Here is a 21,145-nt window from a genome sequence, read left to right on the forward strand (position 1 = left end):
CTTTGCATAAAACGTAAGCGTTTGCAGAAACGTTCCGATTGATGCGCACGATGCAATTTGCCGTGCAACGATATCGCCTTTCCAACTTGTGTGCACAAGTAATTTCGTTGACTCTATTTGAAGATGCTCGTATTCGCGAAATATCGGTCATCGCGTAAGCAGATTGAATTGACGCTCGTTGAAATTTAACGAAAAACTGTCGAATAAATGTCGGGAGAAAGTTTGCAGCATTATTTTAACAGCATTAACGAACATAAATTTTAAATTTGATATTTGATAAATCGAATACGAGATAAATGTCGCGCAGTGACAGCCGTTTCGATGAGGTGTGGCACGCATTGATCTCTCTACCTATACGGCGGATTTTCAGGAGAGCACACTATACGGAATTATCCGGCTACCGTACACGGTGCATTTCTCAGCGGCCTTCGTGAAGGCGGACGTATAGCCGACCAGCTTTGCGGAAGTCCTTACGCGCCACCGACAATGCCAGCATCCGCTCCGCCATCAACGGGGATCACATCAGCAAGCACTGGCAGTAGCTCGACGCCTTAGTATTTTCGCGTCTTAGTATTCTCGCTATTACGTTTTTGTCTTTCTTTGAGCGAATAAGCTCCGAGGAGAAAATGGAGAGCTCTTTCTCGAAACTTTCGTGAAAGAGATACAAGAAAAGCTTTTTGTGAGACAATTCGGTCTCTGTGATAGCTCGACGACGGAAAACGCGTTCGTTGTGTTAGTGCTCGCTATTATTTCAACAGCTTACGTATATATCGTTTGTTATGCGATCGTTTTCGGTAACTTGATCCTATTAGGTATCGGTCCGATTGAAACATACAACTTAAAGAATAATTTGACGATTTGCGAAATGCTCAACTGTTTGTGACGCTGTATCATGTTTGTCAGATATCTTTATCCATGCACGCAAGTATATACAGCTCAAATATTTTATCTCTCAATTATCTCTTTACATATATTTTACATTCATTATATTTTTATCCATAGAAATAAATAAGTATTTGTTATGGCTTAGATTAGGTAATCTTTTATTTTCTTTCTCATATAATAGATAATTCTTGTTTATTACGTTCTTCCAATTTTTAAATTTTGCTTCTGTTAGAACTTATCTATGCGATTTATTAGAATTTACGAGTTTTATGCTACAAGACATGATTTTTGTGTAATTGAATAGTATTATTTATATAGAAGTATACATGTCGATAAACATATACTTATATATGTGTGTGTATATATATATATATATATATATATATATATATATCTTGATATCTCTTGATCGAATAAATAAGAAAAACAGCAATGTGCTTGAAACTGCGTATGAAGCAACGTAAGCTGTATCACAAAATGTGCGAAATAATGCAAAGCCATAAAGATAAATTATTTTATGACGCAGTATATATTAGTTCGTGATAATAAAACAATGAGAATAGAGAACGAATTGCTTTCAAGATTTAAATCTATCAAAATTGTTAGCGGATATTTCGAGATTTCTTCCAATACTATTTAACTGCGTGCGTTTAAATCATTTTCTTTAATTATATTATAAATCATTTTTGTTTATACTTCCCACCTCAAATCCCTAATCATTAAAAAATAATGCAGCAATTTTAGCTCTAAAAAATAATTTTAAGGTAAGTTATGTTATGGATTATCAATACAATGTATTACATTCCTGCGCAAGTAAAGCGCATAGAAATTTTCATTCTATGTTTTCATTCGTTTCATGCGCTAACGCAAATAATTAATGTAATTACAAATCTGCAAACTATACTGTGTTGCAACTGAGATTTGACACATGCATATATGTGGAAAATATATATGTAATAGAGAATTTATATATTACAATTAAAAGAGAATTGTTATGCACATATCGACAATAATAGAAGAGAGCATTTTCCTTCTTACTTCCCTATACTACACTCTAATTGTCATTTTTTATGCAATAAGTCTTCATTACGATACACGTTGTCTGTTCCATAAAGTTCTCGATAAACGCTATTGAGATAGGATTTATTGGATTAAAATTTATTCGCCCCAGTTTTATATCGCGTCGAAAATAAAAAGAAATTTTAATTATAGGTAAGTACAATAGCAGCCATTGATAATATTGAAATGCTTTTGTTTTCAAATTTGCAATGTTGGTTCAATCATATCTAATAACGTGTACGCTATTTATATAGTAACCATTCCCTCCGCGTGCACGTCATCATATTAGATATTCTGTCTAATTTGGTAATATTGAATATTCGATCATTCCGCTACGGATATTACACTGCATGCATCGCCGCGGGCGCATTATTTCGAACTATGTACAGGCATCCACTAATGCAAGTAACTTTGAAACGCATTTACCAAAATTCTAAAGGTATCGTAATAATTCATAGCCCCTTCGAAATCTCCAAATATTCTGATTCGCAATGAAATTGAGAATACGTCGATATGTCTACGCATATATATTGTGCCATTGTCACTGGGACGAGAAAAACCCCTACGACCGAATGGAATAAATTTTGCATCCTATTTCTTCTTTATTCTCTACTTTTTTTCGTTCTCGAAGTTAATAATTCGATGAGCGAGCGTATTGTCATAGCAACCATCACCGCAAACAAGTGAGGGAACACGCACTATCGGATCTGTCGCGGTGAGTAATAGTGTCCAGAAAGGAGGTACCTCGTCGATCTCCGGTCCTTTTATCAGTTTTTTTTTTTTATGATTAACTTTAAAGATGAGTCTACTTCCGTTACCTAAAGTACGATGCAGTTTACCGAAAACGAGAAAGTATCCCATTGACGTTACCGGTACGGCAAATATATCCTATGGGCACAAGTTACGCGAACGCGAAAATTGCCAGGTCGCAAAGTACCATGTTAAACCTACCTATGAGGATATCTCGGAGGAGGATAAGAGGCAATATGAACAGTTTCTTAAAATACTGGAATTTGAGAAAGAAACTGATCGGAAGATCAAGAATAAAAATCTTCGCCGGCGAGTTCAGCAAGGTATTGAAACAGATGTCAATAATTCTTTTTTTATTATGAACGAAAACAGAAAAATATATTTCCTATAATTATCATACATGTAACTTCCGTCTTTTATTTTTCCTTGAATTTTGACAGATTTTAATTGTACGAAATTGTGATTGAGATATATGTATGTTTAATTTTGCAAAATTAATATTAAATATTAATTATTAATTAATATTAATAATTATAAATCAATATCAAATTTTTAAAGAAAATTAAAAAATGATAAGATTACTTTAATCAGAAATTGCTTATCACATTAATCTCATTGCACATAAATCTATATCACATTCGGATATTATCTTAGTCATTTATGTAACGTCATTTATGTAACGGGAGCTGATGAACGGGATAATTACCAGCCATTAATGCGACAATGACTAATCCTCAGACATGTCGACGTATGAGGAGAATTTGCAGAAGCGTAGAGAGAAGCTGCGCGATCTCATATTAAGCGAGGAGATGAATCTAACGAGAGAGATCGAGGAGGAGGCGCGGCGGGGTGAAGACGCGCGACTCGAGGAAATGCGCGCGAGAACGGAAGAGCTGAGGAAACGACACGAAGAAGAACATGAAGCGGTGGTGGCTGCCAAAAGGATGCAGCAGTATTTACTCGCGTATCCAGATATCAAGCAGAAGCTGTGGAAGGAACGGGCGATCGACGCAAAACTATGTAATGTAGCGCAGATGGCGGATAACGAGACGAGGAGATCAGCCGAGAAGGAACTGGACGATCTATGGCACCAGCTGATGATGAAAGAGCTCGAAGCGAAGAAAAGCGAAGAGGCGGAGAAATGCAAAAAGCGAGCTTTAGCGAATAGAGAAACGGCGCTTGTTTTAACCAAGCAAGCGGAGGATAAACTAATGCTGGAAGAAGGAACAAAACGGGCCGAACAGGACGAACGGCGAGAACATCTGAAGCGGCTGTGGGAGGAGGTGCGTCAGGCAGAATTGCAGAATCTCGAAGCGGAAAAGCAGAAAAGGGAAAGATTGAAGAGAGAACTGGAAGAGCAGATTCTAACAACGAAGAGGTTCCTCGTTGAACGCGCTCGCAAAGAGGCCATGATAGATTGCGAATTCAATTCGTTAGTCGAAGATGACTTGGCCAGGGAAAAGGCAAGTGCGCAGAGAGACACAGCGGCTCTTCGGAAGGAATTATTGGCTTATTTGAAATATGTCGAGGACCTGCGGCAGGAAGAGATCAAACGGAATTTAGAGGTGGAAGCCATCATCGAGCAATCGCACAAGGATATCCAAGCTCGACGCAACCTCGCGATGAAGAAATTCAAGGAAACTCGCTATCGCATTTTACAGGAAACCCTTTGCGGTCGAAAGGAACAGCTGAGGGCAAAGCAGGAGATGGAGGAGCAAGAACGACGGTTCAAGATGGAGGAGAAGGAGGCCGTCGAGAGGCAGATCGAGATGAACGCCAACTTGATCGCAATGGAGCGGAAGGAGAGTAGACAAAGGGCGTTGTGTTACGGGCTGGAGCTCAAGGAGCAACAGAGGTATGTCGAAGAGAAGAGACGCCGCGAATTGGAGGAGGACCGAAGGTATCATCGAGAAGAGGCAGCGAGGCAGGCGGATGAGTATCAGAAACTCACCGATGAGCTGTTGAAAACTTCCGAAAACATCACGCCGCATCCGTTTAAAATTCTTTTGAAGGAGTGCGCCGCACGTCACGCGGCGGAGAGGGAAGGTCGTCATTACTGTCCTCCGGCTTTAACTTCCGCGTAATTGGTGCTCAGGCATGAGGATTAACGAGATAGATCAGTGAGTATTATCGGCTACTAAAATTATGACGATAAGGACCTGAGATAAGATAGTAGAGTTTCAAATATCAATATTTGGGAACTTTGACTTCTTATGGAGAGAAATATAACAGTTTTGAATGCATAATTAATTATGCTCCTTTTTTTCTTCTATTTCTCTGTAGTCACATAAAATAATATAACACTTATTTTATTTTCTTTCTTTGGTGCGAATTTTAGATAAAGTATTTTTGACGTATAGTTAATAGCATTCATAGACGTAATACTGAATTGACTTAATATTCCTTTAATCATTTACATTTGATGGCATACCTATACGTGTTTATTAGTACTCCTTTTTTGCACACGTATTAATTTTTTTCATATAAAATATAATTATTATTCACGGCACCCTGATTTTATTTTGTCACATATAAATTTCTATTTTATAGTAAAAAATATTGCTGTTGGATAATAGGTCGATGTAGATTGATTTGCAGCTATTAATCTTTCTTAAAATATTGCATTCGCAATAAATATAATTCCAAGATATAAATATCACTTTTAACATCCTTTTGTCATCCGTTTTATAAAAATATCTCTATGATACTACATTAAATAAAAAGATTTCATACTCTACTACTTTGTGAGTAACTTTTTTTTCATAAACAATAAATTCAGAAAAAAATGTGTTTATTATTAAAATAATAAAACTATTTCGCGTACAGAATTAAAAATAATATCGAAATTTTCTCCCGCGCTGGCAAAGAATTTCAAGCGACTCTGCCGATCGAAAAAAAATCATCTCCGTGTAATTCGACCTGCAGTTGGTGCTCGAGATCAGAGATTTGCTCGATACGGTCCTCGTGCTCTTCGTTCCTACCATCCGTCGGATGCTGCAGAATCCAACTGCAAAGAACTGCTTAGGTGGTACACGTTTATCGACGGAAACGCGTTCTTGCTGCGGGGAGTTTAATACACAAGAGATCAGAGGCAGCAACATCCAATATTAAAATCTTGTTGTCTATCTCAAAGAGGAAATTCGACAGAAAGAAATTTGCGAAAGCTTGAGAGGTGAAGTCGTAACTTTTGCAATCTAATAATTCCGCGTATGCGCGCATCCCTTACATGACGAAGGAAATTATGATGAAGGCTTAAGAGGTCTAATCATCCTGACCGCTCGAAAAATGAGCTTATTTTTAAAAATCTGTAAATTTGAAAATATAAAACGAAATTTATTTTTGGCCACATAGTAGATTAGGGTTTTAAGAATGTCTCTTATAAATTTTAACAAAAAATATTCCAAAATAGCGGCGCTACAACTGTTGCCGTGGAGGTTCACGCGCGTAGCTAGTAAGTTTATCTCAGTTATAATAAATCTGAACAAAAAAAAAATTTTTTTTGCTTATTCGTGAATAGTGTGGCTACAACGTAGCGTACGGATTTTTTTTCTATTAGTGGCGAAATAACGGTGAGCCGAAGAAAAAAAAAATCGTATTTTACATAGAAATTTGACAAGAAAAAAATTAATAAAAAAATAGTTAACCAACTCATCGCAAAAATCGTACGCTACATTGTAGCCACACTATTCACGCGAATAAGCAAATTTTTTTTTTCAGGTTTATTATAACTGAGATGAACTTACCGCCAGCTACGCGCGTGGATCTCTACGTCAACAGTTGCAGCGCCGCCATTTTGGAATATTTTTTGTTAAAACTTATAAGAGACATTCTTAAAACCCCAATCTACTATGTGGCCAAAAATAAACAAATTTTGTCTTATACTTCCGAATTTACAAATTTTTAAAAATAAGCCTATTTCGTCGAGCAGGGTGGTCAGAGCCCTTAAGAGAGCGGATGCAATCTCCCGCCTTATACGGAGTATTTTGCCGGGGCACGATATAACACGAGAGCTCTCTCTTTTTCGAGAATGAAATGTACATATATTACATTAAAATACGCTGCGCATTAAATCAAGATTTGCCGCTGCAATTGTGCTCACGCATATGTGATCTGTACGATATATAATATATATATAATATATATATATATATATATATATATATATATATATAGCGCGGCCAGCGTATAAATCTTCATTAAATGTGGACAAGTGAGATGGCATTTTATCGGTCGGAGTGCTTTAGAGAGATAGCTAAGAAGAATTTGCCGTGCTAGATATTTCTAATATACTTGGGTTTTTTACACTGCTCTTTTGCACGAGTAATCGATTGCCGACTGAAAAAAAACATGCAATAAAAATAAAAGGATTAAGTATTATTTTTTGAATATTAGAAATTATATACAGAGAAATTTTGAATCTTTTTAAGCTCTCTTTGCCATTTGTATTTTAGGTTTTATCATTTCGCTTTGCTCTGCATCCTTAAATTAATATGTGCACCGCTTTCATATAGGAGATAACGATGTGTTATTAAATATCATTTGACTGATTAAATTTAGCCAATCACACATATTTGATAGCACATTGTTGTTGTTTAAATGGAAACAATATAAATATAAATTCTGTAAAGCTAAAAGAAATAAAATAATAGAACTTAAAATACAACAAATAATCAAGTTTGCAATTAAGTAAAGCAAAATCTAATTGTTTATATTTGAAATATATGATATTTAAATCATCATTTATACTTAAGATCGCTTATATAAGAAAGAATAGCGTTTCACTGTAATCGTCTCTTATATATACTCGATATCTGCCTCTTTTTTTCAGCGCGATTTCACTCGAGAAGTATCGGTCGACTTTTTTTCCGTATCGTCAAGCATTCTACTCGGCATTGTTCGTTGTACGTTAAATATTCCCCAGCATATACATCGAACCTATATGTGTGCGTGCGTGCGTGCGTGCGTGCATGCGTACATGTATGAATACGTCAGTTTAATACTGTAGACGGCCGGCTCGTGATTGATCGAACTGCGCTGTCGACTAGACAGCGCAGTTTGTCTCGAGATTCACCCCCGAGGTTAGGGGGTTGCCCTGGCGCCCGTTGATTGACTCGGGCATTGAGACTCACGTAAGAGGTCACGATGTCCCGATCAGGTCGAGGTCGGCCCGGGGGCGACAAGACGAGCGTACGGATTTTTCTTTCTTTTCTTCTCGACGAATTATTTCACTTGGTTGCCCGCGAAGACAGGCGCACCTGCGCCTATATCTGCGACGATTATCGGTGGATAAGGCGAGGACAGAAGGACAAAAGCGATGTGAAAAGAAAGAGACGAAGGGAGAGAGAAAGAAACCGGAGAGTTAAAAGACAGAAGGAAAGATGTGGAAAGCGAGGGACAGAAAGAAAGAGAGAGAGAGAGAGAGAGAGAAGGGGAAAAGGAAACGGAGAGGGTTGCGCTGCTCGAGAGAGCGAATGGACTCTGCCTCCGGGGATGTTCTTTTGACAGTCATGTCGCTGTCGTCTCCTAAGGTCCCCCGGCGGCATTGCATTAATCTTCTTCTTCCGACCTCGCCTTATTGAAAATTCTACAGAGCGCTTCACAGTTTTTGCCGCGGACGTCTTTTATACTACCACTACCACCATCGTCACCACCGCGTTTCCTCAGCCAGCCATCCCCCTCGGCGAGCTGCCCTGTGCTGTTACGCTTCGACGTGCGTCTCCCGGTGAAGAGAGGAGAGGAGAGGAGAGGAGAGGAGAGGAGCGTCTTGCGAAGGTAGTGTCCGTCGACACGAACGCGACGAAAGCTTCGACACAGTGATCGATAACGTTATCAATCACCGGTATCGGTAAGTCTCCGACCCTCGTCTCCGGTAGCGGCGACCGCGTTGACGTTCACACACGCACATTTCGCACACCTCGGTGACTGCGAATGCCTACTATCGAAAGTGCACGCATCCGACGACTCGCGATAAACGTGTCTGTTGAGGGAGATTTCGAGTGTCCAAAGTGTCGGATTAACTCGTTCTGTCGCGATATGCCGCAAATAGGATGATGCGAATATTGACGATCGGAAGTAGCATCGGGGGGATGGCATACGCGGCTTGATAGGAACTAGTGAGCGATAAATATCGGTACACACCTCGCAGTGAATCAATATTCTTTGTAGGTCGATGGGTAGGATAATGTAAAAGCCGGTCACTTATCGGCTTTTCGCTTTAGTGCCGTTTACAATCGTCAATATTAAACTCTTAATCAGGCCAAATAACCAACGGGAATATTAAATCAATAATACGCACATTCCTCTTTTAATTAGATTAAAATGTTAACACATACCACAATAGTTTTTAAAATAGAAGCTGAAAAGTACAATTTTATAGTTATCCAATCAAACTCTTAATAATGAGAGTCGCAAAATATTTATAATATACAGGGTGAATCACTAGAAACTATTTTCTAAGTTATTTTTATAAATATAATTTTTATAACTTTTAAAACTTTTAGCGCTTCCGCTTAAAAATATTAAAATGACTAAAATGTAGTCTTTTAAAATTATTTAATTTTCGTCTGTTTTTGTGTAAAATCAAATCACATTTATTTTAGAAGGAAGACATTTTAGAAGATAGTTTCTAGTGACTGACGCTACCTACATACCTATATAATTCTATTTGAAGAATCTCTTAGGATATCGAGGTTAATTAAAAACAAAGTTATCGATGAAAATAATATGTGATATGATTTAAAATTTTTTAGCCATACAAGTTTGTCAATTTTTTATAACAAAGACATTAATTCTATTAAGCCTCCATTTTTCCGCTACACAATTGTTGCCCTTTTTTTCCATTAAATGAAATAATAGATTGCGCTACGTTATTGAGTTTCATATTAATAACAAATATTTTTTTGTTTATTTTTAAAATTTAACGTCTACAGTTAGAAATTATTTTTTTTGTTTCTGTTTTAAAGTAACAATCAAAAGGGATTATTATATATTTAACGTATAATTATAGTGTGTAATTATTTTGAATATTTATTTATTGAATAACATTAATTATATACAATTAACTAAAAACATATACAATATTTGTACTTTTATTTGAGAGTGCACAATTATTATTTGACAAAAGGCAAATACATAAGCGCGTGTAATCACTTCATAATTTTAATCGTGAAAGTCGCAAAATAAAATTCCGCGCATATAGCTTTCACCTATTTTAGTCGAGAATTCAAAGTATCAATTTCTTAGGGAAAGAGTAGATTGAGAGAAAACTTTCTTCCTCCCTCCCTCTTTTCGCCTTTAATCAGAAAAGTTGGAAAAATCCGAACAACCTCCTCGGAACCGTCGGAGCGTAAAGCACACCGAAAGGGTTAATTAATAAACGCAACGTGTCTCCAACCCCCTTGAAATCGATGTCGTTCGCGAAGCGTGTCTCCAGCTATTTTGGAGAAAAGTTTTTCGAATATTTTTTTGTCACACTCTTTCTTTCTGCAAAAGTGCTTTGCACGAAGCATTAGTACACTCGGAGGCGTGTCATATCCTACCATCAGTGACGTAGATTAATGTTACGTCACCGCGGTCACGACGGCAAAGATTGTCGCGCTTTTCACGGGAATTCCTGTATTTATGATGATAAGCTTGATTTCAACAACTTTTCGTCGATTCGCGGGGAGAGAGAGACAGGAGGCAAAGGCGAAACGCCATAGAAATTTCGATAAAATACACGCAACAATAAAATGATTCTCGTGTACGGATCTTATTCATTCGAGACGACTGGCGAATCGTCGTGACATAGGTAGGGGAGAAGATGATTTATAGCGCGCGTGGCAGTTTGTCGGGGACTGATAGCCAGGAAATAGTCATGGCTCTAATGTAAGATTACGGCGGGCTTAAACCGAGCTTAATTCGAGGGCCTCTCTCTATGAACCGCGTGGCAACCATGATACGCCGCAAATCGGCCTAAGCCAATGTAATTTTTTTTACTTTAAAGGGAGAGAGAGATTGTCTTATTTTTTTTTTTTTTTTTTAAAGAAAATTTTGTATTTTTATACGTTTTGTTTCTTTCTTTCTCTCTTGTAAAGATATAAAATTATTAAGTTTATTAACATTATGTAATTTTTTCATGCTACTTTAATAAAAACTAGTGATTTTAAATAGGCGAGTGTTCATATATTTAGTCAAGATAATCTTTATTGATTTTAGCCAGATAATAATTACTAGCGTATTTACTCATGCAAAGTTAATGTTTAAGAACGTTTTAAATAATCATTTAATCTACATTAAATTCTTTGCGTTTAATTTTCTATTATTAAGGGTAAAGAGAGCAGAAGAATTGCGCGAGCTTACATTCCTGCACACGTACATTATATCTTAAATTGTATGTACTTAGGGAAATTTAATTCTTCTATATTGAGATGAAATTTACATTGTATTACCCATTATACATATATATATATATATATATTTAAAATTGAGCAAAAATTCTCGTATCGTGTAAAATGGTTACTACATTTTCACTTTCGCAGCATCCAAGAGACATTTATTTCAAGGTAGACGACTCTTCCTTCTTTTTACTTTAGGGTAATTATTTTCTAGCGTGGAACGTCGAACAAGATTTCGGTTGCCTCGGCGGTTCGATCCGACACAACCGCCGTCATCAACCGCATACTCGCTCGGCCGCGGATGCTACGATAGAGTGCATCAGGATGCGCGCATGCAGGAGATGCACGCGTTGGCGAACAATTCGCGATTGCGGGCATATGTCGGTGACTTGATGGTTCGCACGGGACGTGGGGAGGGACGGGGGGAGGGGAACGGGAAGCCGAATGGTAATTTGTGGTTTCGGCTTAGTTAAACATAGCGGCGCGACCGCGCAAACTCGACCGTAGTTTAAAAAGCGGACGGAATGTTTGCGACCGTCCTTCCGATTAGACACGTACGCCGACTGAAATGTTACTTCGAGCGTTATCTTTCGTTATTTACGATATCGAATTTAATGCGCGGAATGAAACATCATTTATTAAATACGTTTGCACAATCGTAAAATATGTCGGCGACGTGATTTAAAGCTGCTGAAAATAAATTAGTCTGCGATAGAAAACGCTATACGCGCATGTTTATAATATTATTCGAGTGTTATGAATACAAAACACACACGATTCATATGTATAAATACGTTAGTGTATATATACATGTATAGATACATTAATATATTCACGTTTTAATAATATTTTCTCTTCGTATAATTATGCCAGAATTGATTATGAAACATTTTGCATCATATATATATATATATATATATACACAATATTCAAATCCACGCCATTATCATATTACATATTGTTACTGTAATAACTCGTTTCAATTGCAGATGTAAAGCGAGAGTATTCAAGTAATACAAAAAAAAAAAGATAGAGTACGCGGCTGAAAAGACCTTCGGTTAATAACATTACGGGAAGCTGAAAAAGCACGCACGGACGCGAGTCAGCGCCCCGACCCCTTTTCTCCCCCGGAAACATAAACCTCCCGCCCGAACCGTCGACGGCTGTTCCCGTCGAGAGAAAATACAGCAGGTGAGTGGTGAATGTGTGCGCGAGACAACAAAGCGCGGTGGTCGATCGCGGTCGGGGTGGTTACACCACCGAGAGGCCAACGAGACCACGAGCCTGACCGGCCAAAATTTCCTTCCATATACATGCGCGATGGTAAAAGATGTATGCGTAATAATTGCCGAGCGAAAGGGAAACGTCTCGGGAAGCTTGGGGGAGAACAGTTCTCCTCGCCATCGATCGCCGTTCGATCGCGAACGAATTATCGGGATATCGAGAGTGCACGGAGTTTTTTCCCTCTTGCAGTTACCTCTCTCTCTCTCTCTCTCTCTCTCTTCTTCCCTTTTCGTTAACCGACGCAATTACAACGGCCGGAAAGCTGACTTGGCAGCGACTGGACTGTGCTCTCTCCCTTCGGTCCCCGCGTCCGTGAATGAATTTTCAATACATACGGCGATGGAGGGGAATCGATTTTCTTTTTCGGCCGAGCGCACCGCGCCGGGAATAAATTCGCGGTTAACGTTCCTCGCGGCGCTCGCTCTTGCCGAGGAACGTTCCGCTACGATCGCGAGAGGAACGAAAGAAGGTGCGGGACACAAGGGCGGTATAGCCGTTCGCTCTCCCGACATTCTATTTACCGGAAAGACGGCGATATTATGCAATCGATGGGAATGCGCCATGCTACGCACATGCATACATCGCACACAAAGAGCCTTCTCGAGGAGACGTCGGCGACGGGAGGAACAGAGGGGTTGAGGGCAACTCGTGCATGCTTCGTCTGTCACGTGTGCGACATGGGCGGTGGCGAATTCGCGACCGATGTTAAGGGTACGATATATTAATTCTTTAGAAAGGGCATATTTGGGGGATGTCGAGCGTCTTGCGCATTCGGAGGACTCTTTATTCGATTTATTTTCCAGCGTTATCAGTCTTGAAATATAAAAAAACAACTTGGACAACAAAAAATTTTATGTACGTATTAAAAACAACAGAAGTATTTCACGTTATCAAGAATAGAGAAAGTGTGACATCGCATATTAAAGATTAATCGTACACTCTTTCCGATTGCGTCACGAAAATATCTGGGCGTTTAATTCCCCCGTAGCGGTTGAGGGTTAACAACCTCGGTCGCGAGATGCACCGCCATCGCGATGAACTTTTCGGTAAGGATATAGCGAGAGTTCGTCCCCGCTATCTCTTCCCTCTGCCTACCCTTCTTCCTTTCTCATAGTGAGTTATAGAAACAGTTTGCGGTATCGCTCCGCCATTTCGGCGGGCACCGCTACCATAGACGGCAGCTCTTATATATTCGAGCAATATTGCACCGATATTGCATGCTGTAGCCCCTTCAGACTTCACCGCGTCCGATGTTACATAGGGGGAAAACGGGAGGTGAATCGGAGGACGGAGAGAGTACTATTATTTCCTTCGACGCGGCTGACTCTTCGTATAGATGATCGTATATAGTCTCCTAGTCGCGAAAATCCTAAAGAGAATGAATCAAGGTGAACGAACGATTTATTTCGAAGGGAACTCGCTCGACTTTGATGCTCTTAAGCGATGCATTTGTAATATAGAATTCCGGAGATAGTATTTATTTTTTCGCGAAACACGCGTTGTCGAAATGAAAAAAAAAAAAAAACATATTAAATAATTAAAGAAAATAAAGGAATGAAAATTTTCAACTGCTTTTCGCTAATCGCGCCGAACACATATTATTAACGCACGTGTCGGATGAAAATGTAGATTACTCAATTTACAGTGTGCGCAATCGTTTTAATAACAATTATTATCATATCATTATCATTTATCATATATTGTTATATTAATTGTCAAAATTATTATCGTACGTATTATTGTGTTTCCGTAATTATTTTCGAAATGTACGGGCGCAGAATTTAAACGATATGCGATTACGCATTTATATAACCGCTGGTATTCCGGCCGATCCGCGATTAACGTCGCCAATCTACCATTCAGATCTTTTCCAACTCCACCCGATAACGTTTAGCACGGCAAAAAAAACGGACATAGCGACTCTAATTAACACGCAGGAAGACGCGAGCACAGCAGGGGGACGCTACATTTTTTTCTCCCCCTTCTCTTTTCGATCCAGAAGCGAAAGCCGCGCCGCGGGATCTCACCAGATCTCGCCACCTCAATTAAGATATCGCCGAGCTTAATGCTTCGATTCGCATTCCGCGACACTAATCCGCAGGGATTTCGACGAAACGTCGCCACCACCGGAGTTTGTCGCGAGCGAGCGCGGAGAGCGAATGAAAGAGAGGAGAGGAAAAGAGGGAAGTGATGGAGGATTAACGAAAAGACGACCGTGTACCGCGCATGATACGGATATACCTTAATTACCCGGGAAGGCAAGGAAGAGTGGGAGAGGGCCCGCCGCGCCGAGGATTCGGCTTATCTTATCCGGGCTCACAGTTAGTATCGAGCCTCGATGTTCTTCGTCGGCGTTATTAGCATAACACAGGATTAAGGTTCGACACACAGCCGCGTGGGCGACGTGCGCGCGCGGACCCTAAAACAACCCGAGAACGATTAAGAAGAGGACAACGAGAAAGAGAGAACGAGCCGGGTATAACGTAGGCTCTGAATCCCGACGGGATCGACCGCTGGATATCACGCCGCGTTGTTCAGATACTCGATTCGTGGGGGAAGGGGACGTACGGGCCCTATCGCCTCAGTCCCGCTCGGTCGCATCTCGATTGTATCATGCATTATTCAAGCGACGACGAGTACGCGGGACTGGTCGCGTCGCTTATCCGAACAAGGACACCGCGGCGGTCCTAAATGTTCGATTTCGCGTTCCCGGTGCGATACCGGATTCGTGGGCGCGGGGCCTTAACTCGTGGGCGCTTTCCATTGATACGAACCTCGAGTAAATTGATGTTTTGATGCTGTACCGAACTGTATAATATGTGTATTCGTGCTCACATTTTATGCTTCTCTTTTACTTCGTTATTTATTTAGGACTATTGTGGACTAACAATTAATTTCACGTCACAGTTAATTTAGTTGTCTGGCTTCGCAACTAAGATTGTGATTACTAATTTGCATGAAAATTATTAATCAAAATTAATTCTCCGTAACTGTAAGGAACAAAACAATTGTCGGGCCGTGAAAGGTCAGAGGTCCACTGCATTTATTATACTGAATACTTCCATATAAATTTACATAAAAGCCTGCACGCACGATATACGCAACACTTTTGTTTCGTACATTCATGCATTATGCTTTTATATAAATTTATAAATTATTAAAAATTTATAATAGATTCATTATTTATATAATTGTAACTGTAATTAATTATATCATATAATTCTATACATTACATATACGTGTGTTTGTGTTTGCATGTATATATAGATAGATGCTCTTTGTAAAAACCAGACTTTATTATGAAAAAACCTAATCAAATTTTTATACGCACGCATATGTGTGTGCATCTTTTTTATATAAGCTATAAAATAAAAGATATCTCTAAATGTCTTCTCCTTGGTATTTTGAATTAATTTGATCGGAGATTTAATCGAATTCCGTTGTATAGTACATTCATTATATCGTTGTCTAAGCGACACTATGACAAGGTCATAAAATCAACGCTATCGCACGTAACGTTGCAGGTCTGAACTGAAATGTCGAAGCGTCGGTATACGATGCTGGATCTGCAAATTAATTAGGAAACGATCTCGCTACATCAACGAACATTGAGTGATCGAACGCGACGTGTCCGACGCACTATATAATTCGATGACGATTCTCGCGAGTGTCCATGAATAGATTTAGATATCCGATTTAGTTCTGCGATCGGTTGTAGAGGCAGAGTACGCGCGAAACTAATATCATAAACGTGAGCTACGCCATGTCGGGTATGAGTTTGGTTTAATTGTACATCCATGAATATCTCATGTACTCCGTAAGACTGGCTGAACATCCGACGGTGGAACACGCGCATAATGTTACGATCGGCAACACGCGATACTCGTCGGCAGGAAATTACAGTATCGATGAAACAGCCGGTAGATATCCGGAATATTTAGTGATGCGAACGTAATTTGCGCCCGATACATAATTTCTTCCATCTGCGCGATAAGCATCTTTAATTCTCTATCGGAAGATCGTTGTATTAAAAGTATTGTACTCTTGATTTGTTGAAGGAAACGGATATTATGCGGGGACTAAAATATCCTCATTCTTTCGGTATAATTCTCGCATCGAGAGGGCGAAGCTTTGCCAACAAGACGAAATAAGGCTAATATTTTACGTGTCGCGCGAGAAATTTTTCGGATGCGCTTATTGGCTGTCTGTGGCGGGAACTTATTGGTCTTTTCTCGAAAAATTTTTACGATATCCACAAGTTCTTCGTCAGATAACCAATCAGTGCGTTCGACAAATTCGTTGTGCGACATGTGAAATATTGGGGCAACTCCGTGTTGAAGTCGAGAGATTTGTATTCTGAAATAGTACGAAACCATATTATTGGTGATTTTTTAAGTGTGAATACATATATAATAATATTTTTTTCCTAAATTATTTATTTTCATGCAAACCACAAAGAAAGTTTTTAATAAGTCATTAATTTTAGATTAATAAAAGAAAAGATAAAAATATAAAGTATAATAAAGAAGAACAAAATTTATATATGTTCTTTATTTCCTTTTATTTATTTATTTCTTTCAAATTGAACGTATTAATTTTTTTTTTTTTTTGCATTATGATACATTTAAAGATGTGTATTTTTTTCAACTTATCTTTTAAAAGTTTAGAATTTTGTAAGAGGGACTCGCTTACACCTAAATGATTTTGGAGACAAACAATGGTAGTTAATGTATCGCACATGTGTAGCGCGTGATGGACTTGACGATTTGTTTGATTTCTCGTCAAAGCCGAGACAGAATCATGATATAAAAGATTCGATGAGGCAGCATGAAATACTATCTCGGTGGCGATCTGGTTCTCAAATCGACTGGAAAACGATTATTGTGCACTGCAGTTCCGTTAACAATTAGTCACTGTGTAGTTGAGGAATATAGTTGCGGTAATATTCCAATGAATGCGATGCCATAATACACGAACATTATACAGAATATACCGCGGCTGCGAGTGCAAACTACGAAAATGTTTTCCATGCAAAGTGTATGGAAGACTTATGCGATTAAAACTTATTGTCGTCTCAATTTACACTGCGAAAGTATCGTTACATTTTAGAAGAGTTAAAAATATTCTCCGAGATTGTGTATAATTGACAAAGAAAAAATATAAGTACAAAAACAATTCCATCCGTCACGTGCAACTGTCCGAATGACATATGTTGATCATTAACTTGATTGAGTAATGTCGACTGATGAATGTTGATCTCGGAGATCGTTCGGGAAACGATATGTGAAAAAATCGGGTGACGATTTCAAGGCACAAATTAAATTGCCTCCGCGAGGGAACATTTCGTCCCTCTCGGCGTTCACATCGATCGATTAGGGCGGCGACAGCGAGAGAAATAACATTTTTGGGAAATAAATTGAAAAACGCCGCGTGTAAGAGACACGCCCCTCGAGTGTTTAATTACTCCGACGGGGCAATTAGGCCTAACGAACGACACTTATGTCATCGTACAGCTCTGCGCGCATAATGAGTCATCCGATATTTATCTATTCCACTCGCTTGTCCGTCTGTCCTCCTTTCCTCCTCCCTCTCGACAGCTGAATTCTTTGCCGCTTGATAGATGATAATGATAGATGGATTCGACGTGTAATGTCGGCTGAAATCTTTCGCCCGGCATGATGGATAATAATGATTCGCCTGGTTGACGTATCAACGGCTGCAGCTTTTATTCGCGTGATAGATAACGCGCCGCGCGGAGGTAGGCGGCCGCGTATAAACTTTTTTTACGTCCGATCGACGGCATGGAGAATCGGTTAATATAGACGCGAACGATAAGGAACGAGAGAGTATAACCGAGAAGTTGATTGAAGGAATAGATCGCATGTCGATCTTCCGGTCGATCCGAAGCAACGATCGCGGACGAGTCACCGAGGTAACGATTAATCATTAACGGACATCTCAGAATCTTTGAGATTTAGCGTCTATTAATCTCGTGTCCTTTTTGCGTTTAATTCAACGCGGTTTGCGCTCGCGCGGATATTTCATTCACACGCCCGGAGTAATTACGCGGCCATAAACGATTCGGCAGCGTGATAACTAACGGCAGCCGAAATAATGAATAATTGTTGCGTTGTTACATGCAACGGGGATCGTGGAAGCGCGCGTCCGCGACGCGGGTCACGTGGAATGCTTGCAATTAAATCAATTAAGCGACCCTTCTGTTTAAACGGAAATGGATACTAATTTGCGCCCGGAGTAATTTCGCGACCGTACGACAAATAAGGGATAACTAACAACCAGCGTGTTGACACGTTCGCGAGGCACTTGACATGAAACGTGCCGAGAGACTCTGTAATGTTACGGGGACTATGTAAGGTATCGCGTTTATTTCTCAAATGCAGCCTCTCTTGCCGCATACTTACTAATATCTCGCAAAATGTTATATAAGAATAGTATAAGAGAATGGGATTAAAATTTTTTATTTTTGTCATGTCCACTTTATTTCAAATTTAATGCAAACACTTTAGTTTCACAGTATCCCGTGGCGGTATAAAAAAAAATAGGTTATTCCGTTTCGGGACACACATACATTTTTCACGCGGATACTGTCACTCCTTGTTATGCTGTACCGATCGATCATTATGTTACACATTGTATGTATGGCTGCGGGCATATCATATTCGCATTACTCGCGCTGTATACCCAATAAATTGTAATTGATAGCAATGAAAATCGATATCACGCTATCATCATTATCACTGCCGTAACTCAAGCCAATAATTGGATTGTTATTCATCGTAGAAAATTTAATGCACGATATATTCTCAATATAATGTGACCGCGCGTGCACAATAGTTTCTTTTGCGGTTTCGTGCACTCTTTCGCAGGTTTACAATGGCCAGAGTGGAGCGCGCGCAGGGGCAGCTAATATATCGCGTTAAGAATGAATCGGGAACTTACAATGGGTAAAGCGTGAAATATAAATTACTCGCGCGAGTGACCTGGTTGAAAATGAAAGAGGTAGCTCTCTCGAGTGAATTTAAATCGTCCATGGCCGGTCGCGCGCCACCGATTTTTCCGCGTTCGAAAAATTTTATCCCCTCACGCCATGTATATCTACCTCTACTTCAACCTCATCTCGATGTGGTGTGAAACTTTTTGCCCGATCTCCAGACTTTTATGATCAGTCATTCTCTCCGCAAATGTAGCGATACTAACTACTCTCGTCATTTTCCCCCCTTCAAAATTTCGCCTCTTCCTCTTTCTCCTTTATGCTTTTATAGTTTAATACGGCCCGATTATTCTTGGCCGTTATATCGAGAAACTTGAACGAAAAGGATCCCGTTAAGCGAATCGATACGTCGAGCAACACTTCACTCTATCAGACCTTATTATCTGGTTTCAAGGATAAATGTATCGCATTTTCGTCCTGGTGATACTATGTCTTCTTTTTTTTTTGTCCTGGATTATCTAGACACGTGGAGTATATCGTGGCGTGATAGAGACGAGTTCCCGAGACCGTTTGCGAGGTCGAACGCAATCAAATTTGGCTTAACGCTCGATAAATTTTTGGCTCGATTAAATTTTAGCGGCACGTTCGACGTTGAATATCGACGGTCTAAGACTTATCTCTGAACGGCTTGCGATTCTACGCGACATTTTTCGCGAAATAAAATTCACGAACCAATCATTCCCGTCTCGTCGCGCATCGTTTCGAACGCGGTTACAGAAGATTCGCGATTAATTTCTATATTCTTTTAGCGCGGTCGGTTTTTAACGAGGCGCGATTTATCGTCCGACGGACTCCTCGCGATTTGAAATTAAATTTCATAAGTTTAAAGTTGCGAAAAATGATCGCGGCATGGGTTCTCGCGCGAACAGCTTCAACCCGACACGTTTTCAATTACGCTACCTGCGCGGCACAATGTATTTCGCTTTAATGTAATATAGCGCGCCGATCTTCTCTCAACCTCGGGGCCACCACGGTGCTCGGTTATCATTAAAGGCAAGAGAAACGCGATTTAATGCGAAAAAATGAGTTGTATGAGACTTTGTTCGTGTGATAATCTTAGTACATTCGTAACGTCATTTTCTTTCTCGCCTATGTTCTCTATAATTATTTGTTATATGTTTATTTTACATTTCTATTTATTTAAATTAGTAATACAATATTTATTGTTATTGTTATATTTATTGTTTATATTCATTATTACGAGATATATTATTTATATTACGTTCTTTAATATTTTCACATTCATTAAAATAGATTCAAAGTGAAGATATATATATTTATTTATTTATTTATATCGCGCGCGCGGTTGTGAATTTTGATTCACTCCATGTGTGTGTATGGCGCATAATATTTTCATAGAAGACTTTTAACTGCCATTGGAGCATATTAAAACCTTCATTAAAATTGCAACAATTCATCGTTTGCGATTAATTTCATATAGTGCTCTAATTAAAGTTACATCAAAAGTGCGAGCAGTTAGTTCTCACAGTTGATAATTACTTGTTTTGAAATCGTTTAAGCCACGTAAATGCGCTTTTCTTGTCCCGCTAGCGAATTTCCATCATCGCTTTTTTATCTTTTAACTTTTTGCATTAAAATTCTAATACTACTAGGAGATGAAAATACTGTGAACACTACTTTAACTAGCTCTTACTGAAGGTGCGATCTCTCTTTCTCTCTTTCTCTCTCTCTCTCTCTCTCTCTCTCTCTCTTTATTTTTCTTTTTCTCTGCGCACTGTCTCGTAAATCTTTAAACCTCTTAAGGGTCGGCAATAGCAAA

General features: G+C 39.2%; 2 protein-coding genes across 3 annotated transcripts in view; both read left to right on the forward strand.

Moving 5' to 3' along the window:
* Positions 1-1,884, forward strand: part of LOC126849158 (lysine-specific histone demethylase 1A) — a 106,164-nt gene extending 104,280 nt beyond the window's left edge. For both annotated transcript variants that reach the window (XM_050590753.1, XM_050590754.1), the window contains exon 15: positions 371-1,884. In XM_050590753.1, coding sequence (XP_050446710.1) covers positions 371-555 — 185 coding nt within the window. In that variant the 3' untranslated portion in view covers positions 556-1,884. The remainder of the gene's footprint in view (positions 1-370) is intronic.
* Positions 1,885-3,434: 1,550 nt separating this feature from the next.
* LOC126849199 (uncharacterized) lies at positions 3,435-4,778 on the forward strand. The gene has a single exon (XM_050590830.1). The coding sequence runs from the start codon at positions 3,435-3,437 to the stop codon at positions 4,776-4,778; it is 1,344 nt and encodes a 447-aa protein (XP_050446787.1).
* The last annotated feature ends 16,367 nt before the right edge of the window (positions 4,779-21,145 follow it).

The sequence above is a fragment of the Cataglyphis hispanica genome, chromosome 4, assembly GCF_021464435.1.
Source record: "Cataglyphis hispanica isolate Lineage 1 chromosome 4, ULB_Chis1_1.0, whole genome shotgun sequence".
NCBI lineage: Eukaryota > Metazoa > Arthropoda > Insecta > Hymenoptera > Formicidae > Cataglyphis > Cataglyphis hispanica.

Excerpts from the sequence above, each read along its gene's own strand:
- LOC126849199 (XM_050590830.1), top strand. The coding sequence starts at position 3,435 with ATGTCGACGTATGAGGAGAATTTGCAGAAGCGTAGAGAGAAGCTGCGC.